The 19983-nt window shown below is 37.5% G+C and overlaps 1 protein-coding gene across 1 annotated transcript in view; it reads left to right on the forward strand.

Moving 5' to 3' along the window:
- Positions 1–19983, forward strand: part of GNPAT (glyceronephosphate O-acyltransferase) — a 33729-nt gene extending 13746 nt beyond the window's left edge. The window contains exons 5-16 of the mRNA XM_029284700.1: positions 2575–2702; positions 3005–3080; positions 4204–4355; positions 6513–6643; positions 7170–7393; positions 8898–9143; positions 10214–10293; positions 13554–13694; positions 14941–15040; positions 15131–15224; positions 17465–17526; positions 19393–19983. Coding sequence (XP_029140533.1) covers positions 2575–2702; positions 3005–3080; positions 4204–4355; positions 6513–6643; positions 7170–7393; positions 8898–9143; positions 10214–10293; positions 13554–13694; positions 14941–15040; positions 15131–15224; positions 17465–17526; positions 19393–19436 — 1478 coding nt within the window. The 3' untranslated portion in view covers positions 19437–19983. The remainder of the gene's footprint in view (positions 1–2574; positions 2703–3004; positions 3081–4203; positions 4356–6512; positions 6644–7169; positions 7394–8897; positions 9144–10213; positions 10294–13553; positions 13695–14940; positions 15041–15130; positions 15225–17464; positions 17527–19392) is intronic.

Genomic DNA, 19983 nt, shown 5'->3' on the forward strand with positions numbered 1-19983 from the left:
TTCTTTCTTTGCGATTTTTGTGTTTATGGTAAATCATTATACTTCTGAGGGGAAAAAATGTTGCTGAAATTTTTTTTCAAAATGGCTGAATTCACAGCCCTCCCCCTGCTCTCATCATAGAAAACAGAATAACTTGTCTTAAGGTAATTATAATGGGATTTCATAATTGAAATTTATGATTGAAAGTAATCCATACTCAGAAATTACTTCAATCTTCAAAACAGCTTCTAATATACATGAGCTTGTAACATTAGTAAACATGAGATGCAACTTTACTATTATTATTATTATTATTATTATTATTATTATTATTATTATTATTATTATTATTATTATTATTATTATTATTATTATTATTATTAATGTTTTGTAGTCAATAAACCATAATCATTTTAGAACAGAATAGAATAGAGCTGGAAGGGACCTTGAAGGTCTTCTAGTCCAGCCCCCTGCTCAGGCAGGAGAAACTATACCATCTCAGACAAGTGACTGTCTAGCCTCTTTTTAAAAATCTCCAGTGATAGAGAACCCACAATTTCTGGAGGCTGGTTGTCACTGGAATATTTACTTATTTACCAAATTTCTATCATGCCTTTTCACCAGAAATTCAAAGCACCTTGCCCTTTGACTCCCCCCCCTCCAAAACAGCAACCATATGCAGTCAATTGGGCTGACAGAGTAGCTGGCCCAAAGTCCTTCAGTGAGCTTCCATAGCTAAGGATGATGGGCTTGAACCTGAGATTTTCTGACCCTGTTTCATCAACTTAACCACTGCATGACGCATAGCTTGGCCAGTTTTGTGTGGACAAAAAGAGAACCAAAAGGGAAAGCGTCAATAAAAAGAAGACACAGATTTGTATTAAAAATGCATGTCTTGTGTCTGAATGCAAATTTAATCATAAACATTGTGTTCAAATTGAAGTACAACATACTTTTCATACTAGTGGGGAAGGCCGTGAGCAGATAAAAGGAATGTTTATTCAATCTGCTGATTGAGCTAAGTGTTGATGGATAACTTCTTTTGATGTGTATAACCGGCTTTGTACAGGACAGCCTTCAAGGAGATAATTGTCCTCTATTTATTAAGCACAAACTGTTCCAAATCTGTTCTTACTTTGCATAAGCATGTTGAATTGAGAATATACTAGGAGGGATATTGTATTCCAGGGTGTAGCAGGAAAGAGTTGAGCCTCAGGTAATTCCTCCATTTGCTGCATGACATTCCCTTCCTTCCTGCTTCCTTGAAAGACCAGGTCCCTTTGAATGGAATTTTTGTGGAGCCACCTATAAATTCCCTTCCCTTGCATTCCATTCCAGCCATTCCATTCCAGCCATTTGTCTGGAATGGTATAGGATCTCCTGATTGAGCAGGGGTTTGGGCTAGAAGACCTCCAAGGTCCCTTCCAACTCTGTTATTTTGTTAAATAATGGAACTGAACACACTAGTGAATTCAGCAAATGATCACATAATGCCACAAATAGATAGAGACACTGGAGCTCTTCAATAACTTTCTGAGTAGTTTGTAAAGGTATATATATTGTAATGTGTTAAAATGTTTAGCATGTTCTATATACATACATTTTAGCTTTTTAATGCAAATCTGAATTGAAGCTAATTTTGATTTAGAAATATTTAATGGCAGTTCAGACTTTATTTTAAAGATAATCAATTGAAGAAGCAGAAGATATTAACTAAGCAGAGTTTAATCGATAGCCAGCTTCTCAAGGCAGAGATGTTAATTATGTTAACAACCATTACCCATGTTCAAAGTCAAGACACGTTAAATGTCTTTTGCAAAAGTCAGTTGAATAGTGAGATCAGTAAGAAAAATGGGGGAAACCATAATGGATATAAAAAGGGGATTTTTATTAGCCATGCTATGTCTTATGTCTATGCCTAATTAAGCCATGCAAAGTATCTAGGAAACAGTATTAAGATCTAGCAAGTGAGTCTCGCATAGACTTTCTTTGATGACCTAGAAGTTGTACAGTAGCAGTGCAGATATGGCTTCTTAGTTTAATTTATATATATTTCTCTTTAAAAGATCCACACCTGAATTTTTCTCAAAATTGTGAGCTATTTTTCATTCTGCTTAGAGCTAAATTCTACTTTAGGAAAACTGGAAGTAATAGTACATGGGAATGAGCTTGGGAGACAGGAGGCGGAAACCCAGATTAAACTAAAAGCAACAGCTGAATCTGCAAAAGGAATGGTGGTGTAGCAAAAAAAAAAAAGTTTTAGAAGGGACCTTCCCTCATTTCTTGGATTATAAAAGTGAGGTGGAAGAGATGTACTTTCAGACCTGCAAGATTCTTTTAGTGTAATTTTATAATAAAGTTAGAGCAGGGGTAGTCAACCTTGGCTCTTTTATGACTCGTGGACTTCAATTCCCAGAATTCCTGAGCCAGCTTAGCTTAACTGGCTCAGGAATTCTGGGAGTTGAAGTCCACGAGTCATAAAAGAGCCAAGGTTGACTACCCCTGAGTTAGAGCTAGCACTTCTGGACTCACTGGACTATCTTGCAAAGCTGACAATGATTAACTTGATTCAACTATACTCTCTGCTTTTGCTAGATTTCATTGGAATGAAAATAGTTGGTGAACTGCTACGAAAATCAGGTGCCTTTTTTATGCGACGCACGTTTGGTGGAAACAAGCTGTATTGGGCAGTGTTTGCTGAATATGTCAAGTGTATTTTAAAGGTGACTAACTTTAAAATTGTCAGTAATTTTGGGTTGTTTTTTTGCTAATGGTAGATACCTCATCTGCAACATGTAAATACATTTCTGTGGAACAAGGGATTCTTTTTAATTTTAGATTTTGAAAATCAGAGCTACATGTTTTCCTCTTAATTAAATGTTACGGTTATTGCTGTTTCAGATTATTTTTCAATTTTATGGGTTATTTATTTGAAAAATGTATATATCTCACTTGTTTTACTAATTGTTGACTTCTCTCTCCCTCCCTTTCCCTCTTCCCCCCCCCTCTCTCTCATTTACTAAAGAATGGACATGCTCCTGTTGAGTTTTACCTTGAAGGTACTAGAAGCCGTACTGCAAAGACATTGTCTCCAAAGTTTGGTATGTTGGTCAAAATGCTATAGTTTCTGTAGGTGCAGATGATTTATTCTTTGTGCAATGTAGCTGTGAACATTTAAAGTTATATTCAAAATCCTATAGGAGCTTCTAGTGGACTTCTTAGAGCTGGAAGATTCCACAAGATTACAGGGCCTAAGTGTGTGCACATTCCTCCCATATCAGGGAAGTGAGTTGCAAATTCTCCCTGCTTCAGGAGGCAATCAGCATTACGAGCAATGAACTCTTCCCATAATGAATATAGTGGTAATGAAATGGTGAAGAACATTTAAGTTTCGAATTTATGAAACCCCAGTCTATTTTTCTTTTTAATAACTCTGGCTCATAAGCTTTGGGAGAATCTAACCTTACTGTGAACAACTGCGAGGGACTGACACGTGTGTCTGAAATGAAAGATGTGTTAAATTCTCTGCATGGAACAAACACACTGTGGCTTGGATGTTTATCCAAACTATTCCAGTCTGGTCTGTTGTCTAGTCAAGCTGAAACTCAGAGCATATTGCTCCCTGGTTTGCGTAAAGACATATCTGGTAGTGACATCAGGTTGAGTAAAGCTAAGTCTGTGCACCTCACCTGCCCCTCTTTTCTTCTGCACATGCTCACCTCCTCTCCATCCTCCCATAGCCATTGGCTGTCATCCCACCATATATTGCAACTGCCAACTGCCTGCGTCAATCTTCCCAAGTTCCTTTTGTCTTATTTCCCTTTAGTTGGGAACTAATTTACCCCTGCTCCAGATACTCAGATACTCTCTTCTTACTTCTTTTTTTTCTCTTACTTTGTTTTAACCTCTCTCCTAATCCTGCGTAGCACTTGCTGTTTTATTTGTTCTGGAACATCTTGTCTAACATAGGTATATTCCAATTCTGTCTCTGGATCAAACACATATATTTTGGATCATGTTAAAAAAAGAAGACTTCTCTGGATGTGGACTGATAGGAACTTCCTGTTCTGTTCATGAAATGATTCATACGCAGGATCTTTTGCACAGCCCTAAAATCTAGAGTTGAATTCCTACCTGAAGATTTGGTATTAATTTAGTTTTCTTTTAAAAAGGCTTTTTGTGCTTTTTAATTTTTTTTAAAAAAAGTCTTCTTTGTACTTGCAGGTCTTCTCAATATTGTGATGGATCCTTTTCTTAAAAGGGAGATTTTTGATATATATCTTGTCCCCATCAGTATAAGCTATGAGAGGGTGTTGGAAGAATTGCTTTATACATATGAACTTTTGGGAGTCCCTAAACCGAAAGAGTCTACATCGGTAAGGATTCAAATTAATATACTTGTGGGGAAAATGTTGGATATTGTCTTCCCATGTGGTCTAGGGCAGGGGTAGGCAACTTCGGCTCTTTTATGACTCATGGACTTCAACTCCCAAAATTCCTGAGTCAGCTGACTCAGGAATTCTGGGAGTTGAAGTCCATGAGTCATAAAAGAGCTGAGGTTGCCTACCCCTGATCTAGAGTGATTATAATACTAAAGCAGACATGTCAAACACAAGGCCCGGGGGCCGGATGCGGCCCACGAAGTGGTTTCATGTGGCCCGCAAAGCCATCCTGGAAACAGTGAGGGAACGGCCCCCGCTGCCTTGGCCCTGGCCCAGGCCAGCCGGGAGCCAATGTACAATTTTGTGGTGGCCATCTATGCTGAAACGCATTCAGTCTTAGCTCCACAAGGCCATCTGGAAACAGTGCGGAACCAGCCCCTGCCGCATCAGCCCCGCCCCCTGGGTGCATGCTGGAGAGGTGTCACCCTTTGTGAGGAATGAAGAAATGCACCATCGCCTGGAAGTAGCCAGCAAATGGCCCTTGCCTACTTCACATATCCTGCTTGATGGGCTCTGGGGGAGGGGTTTCGGGAGGCAGCGGGGCGCTCGCCTCACAGCGCCAAGAGCTGAGCCGGGTGGCATGAATCTGATGAGAAGTGCAATGCTGCCTAGCCCCCAGCCTGCCCAGTTTCAGCAGGCAGCAAGGTGCAAAGTTGGCGAGCTTAACACCGCCCGGCTCAACCTCTCGGCGCTGTGAGGAGAGCGCCCCGCTGCCTGCCGAAACCATGCCCACCCAGTAGGCCACACCCACTCCATCCACGCCCATCCAGTAGGCCGCATCACCCTGGCCACACCCACCCGGCCCCCCGAGGGCAACCGCAATGCTGATGAGGCCCTCAATGAAATTGAGTTTGACACCCCTGTACTAAAGTGTAAATCAGTATTATGAAAATAAAATAAGCTGGAATGAGTTTAGGTGTCACCACACTTTCCCTTTTCTTTGACAAGGGAAGACAAATTGAAAATTTAGATTAAATTGCAGCCAATTTTAAACCATAGTTCATAATATTCACTTATTTCAACTAGGCATAATTAGGAGACCGAACAGTACACAAAACTGGTTAATCTAAAATGGAGGCGGAAGCTTCCCAACTCTTTATAGTTACGCTTGAGAAGAAAAGAAAGAGAGAGAAAAGAGAATGCATTGCTTTCTCTTTTAATTCCTGCTATGCTAAATTGTAGTTGGTTATTCTCTTTAAGGTATCACTCTTCACGGGTCGCTTTAGGTTTACTTCTGTAAAAATAATAAAAACAATAGCATTACACTTTATAGACTTTTTGTCAGGATGAAAGAGGTAAGAATCATAAAGCTATACAAACTTCAGAAGTAGCACAAGTTGTCCTTGACTTACGACCACAATTGAGCCCAAAATTTGTTGCTAAGTTGTTAAGTGAGTTGTGCCTCATGTTATGACCTTTTTTACCACAGTTGTTAAGCAAATCACCACAGTTAAATGAACCGTGTGGTCATTAAGCCAATCTGGCTTTCCCCATTGACTTTACTTGTTGGAAGCTGGCTGGGAAGGTCAATAGGGATCATATGACCCTGGGACAGTGTAACTTTTCTAAATGCATGCCAATTGCCAAGCTCCCAATTTTTGATCATGTGACCATAGGGATCTTGCAATGGTCATGAATGTGAAAAACAGTCATAAGTCACTTTTTTTTACAGTGCCATTGTAACCTCGAATGGTCAGTAAACGGGAATGGTTGTAAGTCGAGGACTACTTGTACTGCAGAAATGAGATGATAAATGTATTATATCTGTATGTATTATATTATATACATAACTATATTACAGATTTTACACATCATTTACAACGTGCTTTTTTTTTCAGCAGGCCTGGGGGATCCCTAAGGGACAGGGGCCTGCAAAGTGGCTTTATTATGTATGGATTTTTAAACTCTCTTCCGTGGTTCTTTTCTGTTTCCTGTTTTTTTTTGGGGGGGGGCTATTTTAAGATACATTTTTGTTTTGTTTTTATTGTATGTTGTCCAGAGTCACACTTGTGAACTATGTAAAATCAATCAATTTTCAGAATTTTAAGTATTTATGTTACATTTATTTTTTACTTCATGTTTATTCCTTAGGGACTCTTGAAAGCCAGAAAAATTCTGAATGAAGATTTTGGAAGCATACATGTGCATTTTGGGCAGCCTGTATCACTTAGAACATTGGAAGCTGGGAGAATAACTAAATATCCATTTAACTTAGTTCCAAGGTATACATTTCATGGTCGAGTATTTTTAATAGTTTGCAAGGGAAAAAAGCTTTGGTATAGGGGAAATGTTTTTTGTGTTGTTTTTTAACATGCTGTGAGCCGCCCTGAGTCCCGTGGGGAGAAGGGCGGCATATAAGTTAGTGCAAATAAATAAATAAATAAATAAATAAATCTGTCTTTCATAGAGCTCTTATAGTATCTGCAACAATAATCATTGAATGGCAATGTAAAGAAACTCTTGTCTCTTCATTGGCTTCTAGTGATTGTTCAGATGCCTGCAACCAGATCTGGTAGCTTTGTTTTGTTACTGAAATCACTGCATAACTGGAATGTAAGAAGTGTGTGTGTGTGTGTGTGTGTGTGTAACAGAAACTTGGAAAAGGCTTTATTAAAAGATGAGTTGCTTTGGAAGGGATGAAAGATTCTTTGCAAAAATATAAAGGACTTTTCTATTCTTCAATTAAAGCTGAAAAGGATTGCAAGATAGCCATTATAAATGCTTTGCTCATTGTACATTTTCTTCTAGGCATATTCCCCAAAAGCCATCTGAAGAAATACAGAAATTTGTCATGGATGTAGCCTACAAAATAGAGCTCTTACAAATAGAAAATATGGTACTGAATCCATGGATGTTGATTTCTGCTATCCTGCTCCAGAATTTTCCAGCCATAGATTTTGAACTTCTGGTCGAAAAGACACTTTGGTTGAAAAATTTAACTCAGCTATTTGGCGGATTCCTAGACTGGCCTGGTATGCAAGCACACTTGCATATACTTTCCTTTTCTGAAAAGCAGTAGAATTTATATTATTCTTTGTTTCTATTTTAGGATAGTCAAAGCCTAGAATTACTGCTGAAGAATATTCTTTTAGGGCTCTAAGACTATTCTGATTGTCTGATTATCGTGAAGAATAAGGAACTTTTTGCATTTTTTTTAAAAAAATATTAGATTTAAATCCTACCTTTATATGGTACAATTCAAGGCAGTGTACCCTCCTCTTATTTTCCCCACAACCCTATGAGTTGAATTGGGCTGAGAGAAAAGGACTGGCCTAAAACCACCAAGAAAGTTTCTGTGCCTAAGGAGAAACTGAAACTCAGGGTCTCCTGGTTTCTCATCTAGCACCTTAACCACCGGCTCCAAAAACTGAATTATGTCCTAGTGAAAATCCCAATAGAGATAAGATTTGATGAATTTATCCAACCCTTGTTCAGGAGCTGATTTGACGTTCAGTTATGTATAAAAATATTATCATTTAAGAGTAGAAGACACATAAATCATTTTTTTTAAAGTGTTCTGGCAAAATTAAGCAAAATCCTTCCCCTCCATAAGCCCATTTTAGTTTGTTATTACGGTAAGGTTCTGAAAGTCAGAATTAATATTACTTGGGGAGGAGGACAAATCTTCCTCAATTCCTATTTTTCCTGATGCTTAGCTGCAGTTCTTTTAGGGTTTTTTGTTCGTTTTCGCTAGTTTGCCATACAATATTATAGATATTTTTGCTAGCTGCTGAGGGCAGGAAATCGAATACTGTTGTACTTGCTGGTTGTTTGGGGTAGTAAGGGGAAATCATCAGTATTTTATGAGAAAGTTCCCAGTTCAGACATCTTTCTCCCATATACTGTACAAAAGGGTGGTTCTCCTTTCCTGTTTTGCCTCTATTTGTTAGAGGTTTTGTGTTACATTTGCCTTTGATTTTCCTCCAGGGCACTTTTGTAGATTTCACAAGAGGCGATTTAGCTGCTTCCAGGTAGTTCTAGTATTAACTAATATAAAGTCTGGGAATTTTTTTTTTTTAAAAAAAGTTTTTTTTAAAAAATCTCCTTGCACATTGACCAGTTGAGTTGTAAATGTTATTCCCCAGCGTGCCAGCAACAGTAAAGAATATATTTATTTTGGGTAAGTCCTCATTTTTAAAGTTTGGAAACTTTAGGGGGGAAAAACTAGAAGCCTTGGCTGCTGTTTCTCCTTTATTTCTTCATTCTTTGGTAAGTTTAGTAATTTTTTTTAAGGCAAATGACAACAGAGTAGCTCCTTCAAGCTGAGTCTTTTGAACTTTTTTTCAAAATGATTTTTTTTCTCTGAGAACGTCCCCCCAAAGCTCAGAAAGTCTCAGTCCATTCTGAATGTGAAAATACCTTAATTGTGAGAAACCTCCCCTCTCCAATTTATTTTCATATTAAAACAGACAAAAAGCATGCCTTTGTAGGTACTGATACTCCTTTGCATTTGTTCATTGTTGTTGTTATTATTAGATAATCTTTGTGCCAGCGAAGCTGTAAAATCTGCCTTGACGCTGCATTCCAACATTGCAAGCTTGGCCAATGGGCAAGTGATCCTCAATGACAAAGAAATGGGATTTGTTGCTACAGAGGACCCGGTGTTTAGGCGAGCCTTCTCCAGCCTCCTGTGTGGCTCCTATAGGAATCAGTTGCTTAATGTCTTTGTGCGACCAGCTCTTGTAGCAATTGCACTGCAAAACACACACAGTTCCAGAAAAGGTAATTTCACTTCTCTATTGTAATTACAAAGCTAAAATCTAAATCATAGATAAACCCCATTGTTCAGTTATCTAAGTCACTAAATAGTCAAATGTTGAATTTTAGTGCTCTCCTTGGGCCCAAGAGCTCAAAGCATGGCGAGAATACAGGTGCACTCAGGTAAGTATGTTTTGTGAATAGCTATAAAGAAGCTTTTTAACACAGAAATCTTCGTTGGGCTAGGTTTTAGGCATATGAACTAACCAACACTTTGTAAATGGATTTGAGTTCATGCAGGGCAATGTTTGTTTTTTTTCTGAGCAAACTTTGTTTTTCACCTTAGATCTTCTTTGGGGGGACTCTTGAATCCTCTGTAGCAGATGGGAGATTTGTAGGAAGAAGGGGAAATAAATCTTATCAGTGGTATTAATTCCAATAGTAGAGACATACAGTGAGATACAACCAATCAATCATCTTTCTTTTTTTCTGTCGTCTTTTTGTTCTGTTTATTCTGCAAGTGAATAAGTGGTATTAAATCAATTCTGTCCAGTAAACCAGTTCAGCAAGCCTTAGCATCCGTTACGCACGCACATTAGTTTAGCATAAGTAAGATGTGAAGCTTGGGTAAGTTCGAATTTCACGAAAGTAGCATCGATATACTTTCCACATGTACTTTCCCATGGCCTGACTAATTGGACTGAAGTACTTCTAAGCCTTGTGGATTCAGTTGGAATAATTCCTGTGCCATGATTCCAGATTTGACTCATCAAAGCATAATTCTGCAACAACTGTTTGCTGGAGATAGTAGATAGCTAGAAATGCTATTTCCATTGTTTGCCATTGGAACAATCATCTTGTTTCTCTGCAATTCTGAATCATTTCAGCGGTTCGTGCAAGAGAAGCCTCAGAATGCATTTCCAAATTATGTCCATAATGTGGACATTTTCATTTATCTAACAATGGTTTCACTGTGTATGTGTGTGCCTCTGTGTGTGTGTGTGTGTACATTAAAAGGCATCTTTCACATGTTGTCTTTTAATAGAATAATTCTTTGAAGAAAGGTCTTACTCATAAATAAAATTGTTTTCCAGAGGAAGTCTATAACCAATTTTCATTCTGGCGTGATGTTTTTTTTGAAGAATTTATCTTCTTTCCTGGAATATCCCTGAAGGTAAGCTGTTAGGTTTTGAGCTCTTAATATTTGAGGGAATTTGTCATGACTTAATTGAGATTAAGACTAGGGGCAGTTTTCTACATTGGGGGTTTGGGTTTTTTTTAACTTTTCTTTTTGATATTCTTTTCTATGAAAACAAAAAATAAAACAAAAAATATAAACAAAAGACTAGAGGCAGTTTTCTGCCTTGGGGGTTTGTGTTTGTTTTTTTTTAACTTCTTGATATTCTTTTCTATGAAAACAAAATACAAACAAAAAAAAATCCCCCTATTTTGAGTTTGAAAGAAAGCTGATTCAAGCTTTAAAAAACTGGATTTCAAGCTCAAAGCATTTCCAGAGCACTAAGAGTTTCTCATTTCTCAGTTGAACCAGCAGTTCTGCAGATGGGACGTTTCATGAAATTTCAGACTCAAAACAGTCAGAAGGTAACATTTTGCACATCGCAACCACCATCCAAATATCTTCTCCTTTATTTGAATCACCTGAAAAAAAAAATCATTACCCATTGGTAAACAATACACAAAGTTTTTCAGACTGTCTTTGGATTAAATAAACCTCTGTTCAGTCATCCCCAAATTATTTTTGCTTACACTGATACCCCAATTATGAGTGAGTGTTTTTGAGGTAACCTAATTGCTCCACTTATAATAATAGTTTTAAATAGGAAAATATTTAAAAGTTTGGAGAGTGGAGACAAAAAAGAACCAAGAGGTCATCAGTTTGCAGGATCATTTTAAATGGGTGGAGTAACGTTCTTGTCCCCCATGAGCTCCTTCTTACATGCCCTCAACCTATAGCCTTTCAGTTCTGTAATTTTCTTGTTTCTCATGTAACAGTCTGTGCTCTTTTTTTTTTCATTTTTGTCCCAAATCTGCGGAGCTTCCACTGCCCCTATTCATTTCCACTACAGTTGCTCTTATCCTAGGGGTGTTACCTCTTCTTCCCACTGCTTGGATTTGAGGCTTTGCCGCATTTAATTCATACCCATTTTGACCCAGAGGAAATCCATAATGAATAGGCTGGCGTAAGAGTATGTACACAGCCACTTAATCTAGTTTAATTGCTTTCTTTTAAAGGAGAAGTTGCTTCAGCCCACGTTTTCTCCCAAGTGTGGTTACTGGGCCATAAAAGTCCTTCACTTTGCTCTTGCGTAAGCCAAGTCACAACTGTTTGCTACAGGCATTGTGGTGAATTCAGTTACTCTGCCTCTTCAGGTTGAAAAGGCACTTCATCTTGCCTCAATATAATAGTTCAAGAATCCTCAAAGCAGTACAGAGTGCTCAGTTCCAAAACATTCAAGTTCATTTCAAGTTCTGTGCCCCCTTTTTTTTCCTAATTTTGATACGGAAAACTCTTGACAAACTCTTTCTCTTCTGCACTGGAAAAACTATGCTTGTTTGACAGAGCAGTTGGGAGCAAAACTCTCAATGCAAGACCCAGAATTCTAGGAATTGGGGGATGTGGGGGGGAGAACAAGTGATCTGATAACAAGCATGATTCCAAAGCATTCCTTGATCACGCTGCTGATTTTTAGCTATGATTTTTCCACAATGTTTAGAAAAATAAACATATAAAGTAGGATGATTAAGCTTCCAGAAGGTTCAGTATACATACTTTGTTCCTTTAGTCCCCAAAACAAATAAAAAAAGGCTACCTACTACACCCTTTCTGCCTTGAGGGGGCTACAAAAATTATATGTAAAAAGATTGACCAATAATCTGATTAAGTCCAGACTATTTACATAATGATTGCAATGGACACAGAAAGAGTAACAATGAAATTATGGAGGAAATGAAAAGTTAATCTTCTACTACATCCAAACCCAAATTGTGAATATTCTTAATTGCAGCTAGGTATTTATAGGAAAGTACTTTCATTGGTTATGTTTTGGATTAAAATGGACTTGTTTCAGATAAGCCAGTGATGGCGAACCTTTTAGAGACCAAGTGCCCAAAAACTGGCCCTGCCCCCACTTCACGCCCTGCCCCACCCCCACCCTGCCTGCCCACAGGGCCACTCACCGCCTCCAGGGCCCGCTGCAGATCACCCAGCAGCGCCATGGCAGCCATGGCCTCTGCCCACGCCCCGCAGCATCAACTGTGCACGATGGAGCGTGAGGGCAGAGTCTTGTCTACACTGCCTGGCTGCCATGTCCTTGACTGCACTGCTCCGCGTGGGCCATGCTCGGGGGCAACTCTTCTCCAGGACGCTGCTGGTGAAGAGGGTGTCACGGGTGGAGGCAAGGCTGGGGCAACAGCACGTGTGCCCACTGAGAGGACACTGAGTGCCGCCTCTGGCACCTGTGCCATAGGTTTGCCACCACTGAGATAAGCCATATTTTGCTGAGCTGATAATCTGCAGCCAATCAAAGCCGCAGGAAAAGCTCTCAGTAACTATCTTGAAGTTGTATTGGAAAGGGTGGGGCATATGAGTTCCCCTCCTTCTGGAGCTGATTTCTGCCCCATAAAGCAGGTCGTTCCAATTAGGTCAGGTGCATTCTAGCTTATAATTCTTCCATCAGTGTTATCTGGGAAAGAAGAATGTTGTAGCGCAATAGTCTGATTGAAGGTTACAGTATAAATAATTGGATGTAAAACAGTTGCAGCTACCATTGTGACTAGAAAATAAATACTTGGAGAATTCTGAGAGATGTACATTATTTATCATTTAAATAGGAGTTGAGAACTTGCGTTGCACTACAACTCTCAGCAGCTCAACTTAGCCAGTGGTGAAGTCTGTTGGAAGATGTAGTTTGATATCTGAACTTGCAACTGATTATTTACCAGCAAGTTTTCTGAGCCAGACCTTGGTCATAGTTACGAAAGTCTTCTATCTTTGGTTAGCAGGGGATGAATGGTGTAGGCGCCATTGAGGCCAGAAATGTCATGGTCTTATCTGTCTGCAAACTATTCCTCTTTTTGTTGTCAGCCTATTTTGGAAAATAGTTCATATTCATTTTGATTGGAAGGTTTTGTCTTCGTATTGAAGCTATCTATCTATCTATCTATCTATCTATCTATCTATCTATCTATCTATCTATCTATCTATCTATCTATCTATCTATCTATCTATCTATCTCATCATCCATCTCGCTGTCATATTACTGGACTTTAATAAAATAATATTGAGATGTTAACATGATCTGTAGATTTGCTTTTTACTCTTCTGTGCATATTGGTTGACTTTAGAATGAATTGTGGATGTTACATTTGATTTACAGCCATTAAAAAAATAACAGAGATTTATTTAATCTCTAGGATTTTGAAGAAGGTTGTTTCTTGCTTACAAAATGTGGAGCCATTCAAGACACGCCACAGCAGATCTTTGTCACAGAGAAAGGAAGTGCAGTAATTACTTTCTTGAGTGTGATGTTTAAGCCATTTGTAGAAGGTTATCAGGTATGAGTTTTTCAACATTCTTTTCACTAGTGGCCATCCTTTTGTTGGGAATGATAATAACTATTACATGCCAGTGCTGAGTTTCTATCTTTAACTCTTACTGTAAATATATTGTCTCCTAATTCCAATAGTTTTTGTGTCTGTAATACACATACGCTTTCTGAGCATAATAATGAAGAAGATTCTCAAAGTCTATCATAAAACAAGATTGCAGAGTTTTATGGATAAGCAAGAAATGAACCAAAAAATTACTGAGTGCAAATATTATCTAGTATTGGGTTAGATGTCTGTCAAGTAAAGAGGTCTTTGCCCAGCAATTAAAGTTCATCATGTTAGGAGAGAATTTCCCTGGGGAAGAGTTGAGGGCAATGCCATGAAAAAAGCCTTCTAGGCATCTGAAGAAGGGCCCCCAATTGACGACCTTGATTTACAATATATTCAAATGAGAGCAGGTAGTTTTGTTACTTTTCAGATGGTTGGCTCTTTAATTTCCACAATTTCATGCTTTGCTGCCTAGGTTTGGAGCTTAACTCCCAATACTACCAGGGAGCCACCATGTGGCCTATCCTGGCTATATTTGAAGCTGTTTAGGGCTTTAAAGGTTAAATTTTAAGTTGATTCGTTGAATTATAACCTCTTCCTTCCACCACCATCTTTCTAATTTAAGCAAGGCAACTTTAGTATTACCAATGTGCTCTAATGGATTAGCACAAATATGTTCAGAGGAAAAGGAAACAGACCCAGCCTTTTACATAAGGTTGCGTCACCTCACTACGCTGTTATTTTAGATATAATTGAGTATTATTATGTTATAGGATTATAGTGCATTCATGATCCAGTGAAATGAATATTGAATGGAAGGGCTGAAATTTTCTTACCAAGCCTCTTCCTATTGGTGTTTCTGGCTTTTTACTTATCTTTATATCACATAGACAGTTCCAGTTCTTGTTTACAAAGTGCTTTGTAACATAAAATTTCCAGAAACAGATTGAGGTACATAGTATGGGAAAATTTCCATTCAAAAAAGAAAGAAAAAAATATATTTTTACTGGGAATACTGATTTTTTTTTTTTAAAAAAAATAGCTCTTAATCATCAGCTTCAACTCTTTCAAATATTGAGAAGTACTTTTCAGCTGAAATGTTTTCAGTTTTATTGTATGCCTACCTTACCGTAAAAAGAACTGTGACTATTTTGTGATGTGCTTAGTAACACCAATGTAACATCAGTTTAAATGTTTTTCTTAGATAATCTGCAAATACCTTTTTAATGAAACAAATGAAGCCTTTACTGAGAAGCACTTTGTATTTGGAGTCCGAAGCCTTGCTTCCCAGCTTCTGGAGACAGGTGTGGGATTTGGACATTACAATGTTATACTGATGTTAGCTCTGAAATAGAAGGATTGCATTTTTCATTGCTCCCATTCCTCCTGTTTAGGGAGCACGCAGTGTTATGAGATCCTGTCTTCGGATATGCAGAAAAATGCTTTGGCTGCTTTTGTGCGACTAGGCATGGTGGCCAGAATGAAAACGTGAGTATATATAACAGAATAACAGAGTTGGGAGGGACCTTGGAGGTCTTCTAGTCCAACCCCCTGCTGAAACAGGAAACCCTATACCAGGGGTAGGCAGCCTTGGCTTTTTTATGACTTATGGACTTCAACTCCCAGAATTCCTGAGTCAGCATGGCTGGCCAAGGAGCCAAGGTTGCCTACCCCTGCCTTATACCATTTCAGACAAATGGTTGTCCGATCTCTTCTTATAAACTTCCAGTGTTGGAGCATTCACAATTCTGGAGGCAAGTTGTGAATATCTGGAACTCAATGAAGAAGCTGAATTACTATCAATCTCCTAACAGTAGAAAATATTCAGAAGAAGGGGTGTGATGTTATTACCATTCTACAGAGCATCCAGTGCTAAATACAAAACATAAAAGAACTCTAGCATGTAGCTAAAATCACGAGCATTTTTTGCCCACAAAGGGAGCTTTCCTTGCCCTGGTCTCACTTTCCACCCAGTTTTGGAGACATTATAGTTTGCAGTACAATATATCGATCATGAAGGAGATTAGGTAGCAAATTTGTACATATATTTTTTGTAAAGATTTATATTCATTTGTTCTCTTTGTGATTCTGAGTGTGTACTGCACAGTCAAGTATTCATGAAAATGATGGTTCAAATTTTAACAAAAAATATAAAAATTACAATAAAACATTAAAAGACTGTGTAAATAAGGTTTTTAGCCCCATCTTAAACTATGGTAAGGAGGGGCTCACTTCTTCTCCTGACAAATTGAGCTATAGCATGGTTTGTTTCATAGAAAAAAAGACACAACCATTTTCTGACACTAAATGCAAATCCATGGCAACATCCATAAGAATATCCTTCTTATGACTTGGGTATGTAGGAGGAGTAGGCACTGCATATAAGTAGGTGTTCCTGTACCTATAAATATGGCTGCACGTCTAATAGATTGGACTGAAACGGAAATATTTAAGAGAACTGCTGGAACGTTCTTGCGAACTCTACCACAACTGATGCTACCACAATCTGGAATACCTGATGTACTAGAGAATCTGGCAATTCCATGTCAGTAAATGTGACAACTCTCTTCAGTGGTCCTAATTTGAAGGCCAGAGCAAATGCTTAAATACGTATTGCATGACTCACGGTATGAGAACAAATGTCCGTTATTTGACAGATTATATAATGATGTCATGAAGGACAAAATTCAGAGAGTTGATGTGTTTATTCCCCACAGATTTTGGGGCCATATCGTAGATGAGCCTTGACAGGCAATATCAAAATGACCTGCACAACTGATGGAGTATTCCAAACCTTTAAATCAGGTAGCAAATGTTGCCTGTGGAGAAACAAGTGCCTTTCGCAGGCTAAGCTGTATTTACAAAGTATTCTAGCCAAATACATATCTGGAACAAGTGTAAATAGCACCACATTGTAGGAAAGTTATATTAATCTATGGCAGGGGTCTTCAAACTTGGCCCTTTTATGACTTGTGGACTTCAACTCCCAGAATTCCTCAGCCAGCATGCCTGGCTGAGGAATTCTAGGAGCTGAAGTCCACAAGTCATAAAAGGGCCAGGTTTGAAGACCCCTGATCTATGGTAACACAAAAACCTCATACTTCATTTTTTAAGACTAACAAATGTTATTATATGGCATTAACGTAAGTCTTATAATAAAATCTGTTGGTCTTCAAAGTTGCTAGTGTATGATGTTTACAATTTGTAAGCTGCCCAGAACCACTTTATAGGGAAAATGGGAGGCATAAACATTTAATAAATAAATAAAATGAATAGATAAATAAAATACATTGATCTAATTATTTTGCACAGTTAAACTAATGACAACATAAATACTTGACCTGAACCAACAAGTATGGCAGGGATTCTGATGACTTCATAAAACAGTTCAGAGGTTAAATGTTTTATGTGCTGTTTGTTCTTTAGATAATAGATTAACTATTCCCCAGATTACAATGAACAGTTATGGTTGTTATTATTTTTCTTTTAAAAAGACACTGAAGCTCTACGTTTCAAGCAGTAAAAAGCATTGCCAGCTTGATCAATGTGCTAAATGTTGTACTTCAGCATTTAATGTTTGAACATTTTTGCACTGATGGCAAGATTAATAATTTTAATGTTTACATGCTCAGAGAATTCATTTCATAGTCTTTTTCCCCCAATAAAGACTGGATATTATAGAATCTCATTCAGAATTTTTCTCTTCCCCTTCTCACCTCCACCACCAGGATGGATGGATTCACTTACAGAGTAAATAAAGAGTCTCTGACTAAGACTGCAGGAATGTTTGGTAAGTGTGCATCTGAATAAATTATAAAATCTTCCCTCTCCCCAATTAAATGAAGAGTCTTTCATTGCATCACTCTGTTTATATAGATGGTTCATTTTATTCCATGCAAATAAAACCAGTTTTAACTGAATTGTTATCATGTCATTTACATAAATTAGGGTGGAACACCTTGTTGGCAATTGCCAGTGTCCACCATTCTTTCCTGTGTGTAGGCACAGGCCTATTATACTATTCACATTCTAACATTAGTTTGTTCTTCCTGTTTTTTCTTTCCTGTCAATTAGATGATGGGTGGAATTTACCATCAAAACAAAACCTTCTTTGTATTTTGCATCTGTTCCTGTAGTTTGGGATGGTCATATTTTAAGACCTGATAAATAAATCTGCGTAACTGATATATATAAGAATCTGGGGATGGGAACCTTGACATAAGATAATTTTATGTCTAGATTTTTAAACTTTTGTTTTGCTGTTGATAAAAACAACAATGCAAGTTAGAAATTATAGTACAATTTGAAAAGGAATGCAGTAGGAGATATTGAATTACAGAGAATTTGGAGCAGGGGAATGGATATTACCTGCACATTTCATTAAATGGCTTAAATTTCATTAAATTTGTGCTGGGTTTTTTTAAAAAAATGTAATAAACCTACTACTCCCATTTGTCAAACTGATGGCAGAAAGCAGGGAATAATCTTTCTCTAGTGGGTTCCTGTGGTAGCCTGGCATGTTACAGATAGGAAGAATGTGGCACGAGGCACTTTGACTATTGTTAAGAGATGTGTTATCTATATTGAACAAAGCTTCTTTAGCCCAGATCTAGTAGTACTTTGTGAAATATCCTTAGATATACTGCACGTTCACCTTTGGCTGCTTGATTACTTCGATTCTAATAGACAAGTTAATAAGGAACTGGGACTGTCCATTATGGAAATTTAAGATCAGTCAAAGTTAGACTTCTCCTTGAGAGAGACAATTGTGTGAGCTAAACATCCTCTCTGTCTACATTGGCTACTTATTACAATTCAAAATTTGGGTAGATGATTCCATTTTTATAATAGTACTTGACTTCCATGATAAAACAGGTAAACAGTTCATAGACTTGATAATGGTAGTGACGGATAACAATTAAAAAATGCTAATGATCTTAGCAGTGATCAAGAATTCTAGAAATTCTGGAGGAACTTTTAGGTCTCTGTCCAGCTATAGAGGATTTACATGCTATGAATATATTTTTTTAATTGTAAGCTTTTGTCTTAGCTGGGAAAAGTCCAAATAAAATCTTGGAAATCTACTTCCTATCATACACTAGCAGGCAGAATACTAATTTAAATGAACTAATACTTTCTGGTTCAGTAAAAGTTAGCTTCTTATTGTACACTGTTCACAGTGGATTAATATTTGATCCTATAGAGTAAGGGAACTTATGTATGCCTCTTACGTTTTTCAAAGCAGGAAGCAGAATGTATTATATTTTTGTATTTTTACAATTCTCAAAGTACAGTATTAAAATAATCTGTTTTCAGTAGTTGTAATGAAATGGAGCTTTATTGTGGTTTCAGTGGATGTTATTAAATCAACCATTATTAACAGAAACAGTTAAAGACAAGAATAAAGAAAATACATTCTCCTAGACAAAAGTGTATTTGTTCATGATTATTTGTGATTCCCCATAATTTATCAGACTGGATACCTAAAATGTCACCACTTCTGACAATTTATTTCAGTTTATTAAATATTTCTGTCTCTCTCAGATGCATACTTAAAACAATGTGCACTATTTCTATAAAAACTTTGGAATGTTTCTTGTGATCTTTCTTTCTCTGTGCTCAGAATTGTTGGCAGACTATATTCCTTCTTTTTTAGAATCTAGGATACCTGTAAGGAACGCAATGGCTGCAAGGCTTTAACTGGAGAAGGCTAGAATGGCTTGTCTTACGTCCACTGTTAACGGTGGAGCCCGGTTGGAAATGAGGCGCAAGTGGGGAAAATATTATTGAAGACTACAAAATACCCTTTCCACCTTGACATGTTTTTGCTACACAGTGGTGGGGAAGAATTCCAGAAGTCAAACTGTTTACACCATCACTTAAGGACCTTTATCAGCATTAATGCTTAGGAGTCTTTGTACATTCAAATTCAAATTCCCTTCAGCAAATATCATCTGACTCCCTCTTTCAGCCAGATATTAATATTGATTAATAAGGTGATATCTGAAATGTTTGTCATGATAACAAAATGATTGTTTTTATATGTAATTTTGTGGCTGTGAAAAAAAAAGTAAGCCAAGGTTATATAAAGTTGAAAGCAATATTTAAAGAAAAATATTATTGCCATTGTATTTATGAAGAGATTAATCTGTTTCGTGGAAATTAATTCCGACAAAATGTTAATGATGTAACTGATTTTTAAAAGGTGGTATTTGCATCTCTTGGAATATTAAAAACTAACACAGGA

The sequence above is a fragment of the Protobothrops mucrosquamatus genome, unplaced genomic scaffold, assembly GCF_001527695.2.
Source record: "Protobothrops mucrosquamatus isolate PMUCROS unplaced genomic scaffold, P.Mucros_1.0 scaffold853, whole genome shotgun sequence".
NCBI lineage: Eukaryota > Metazoa > Chordata > Lepidosauria > Squamata > Viperidae > Protobothrops > Protobothrops mucrosquamatus.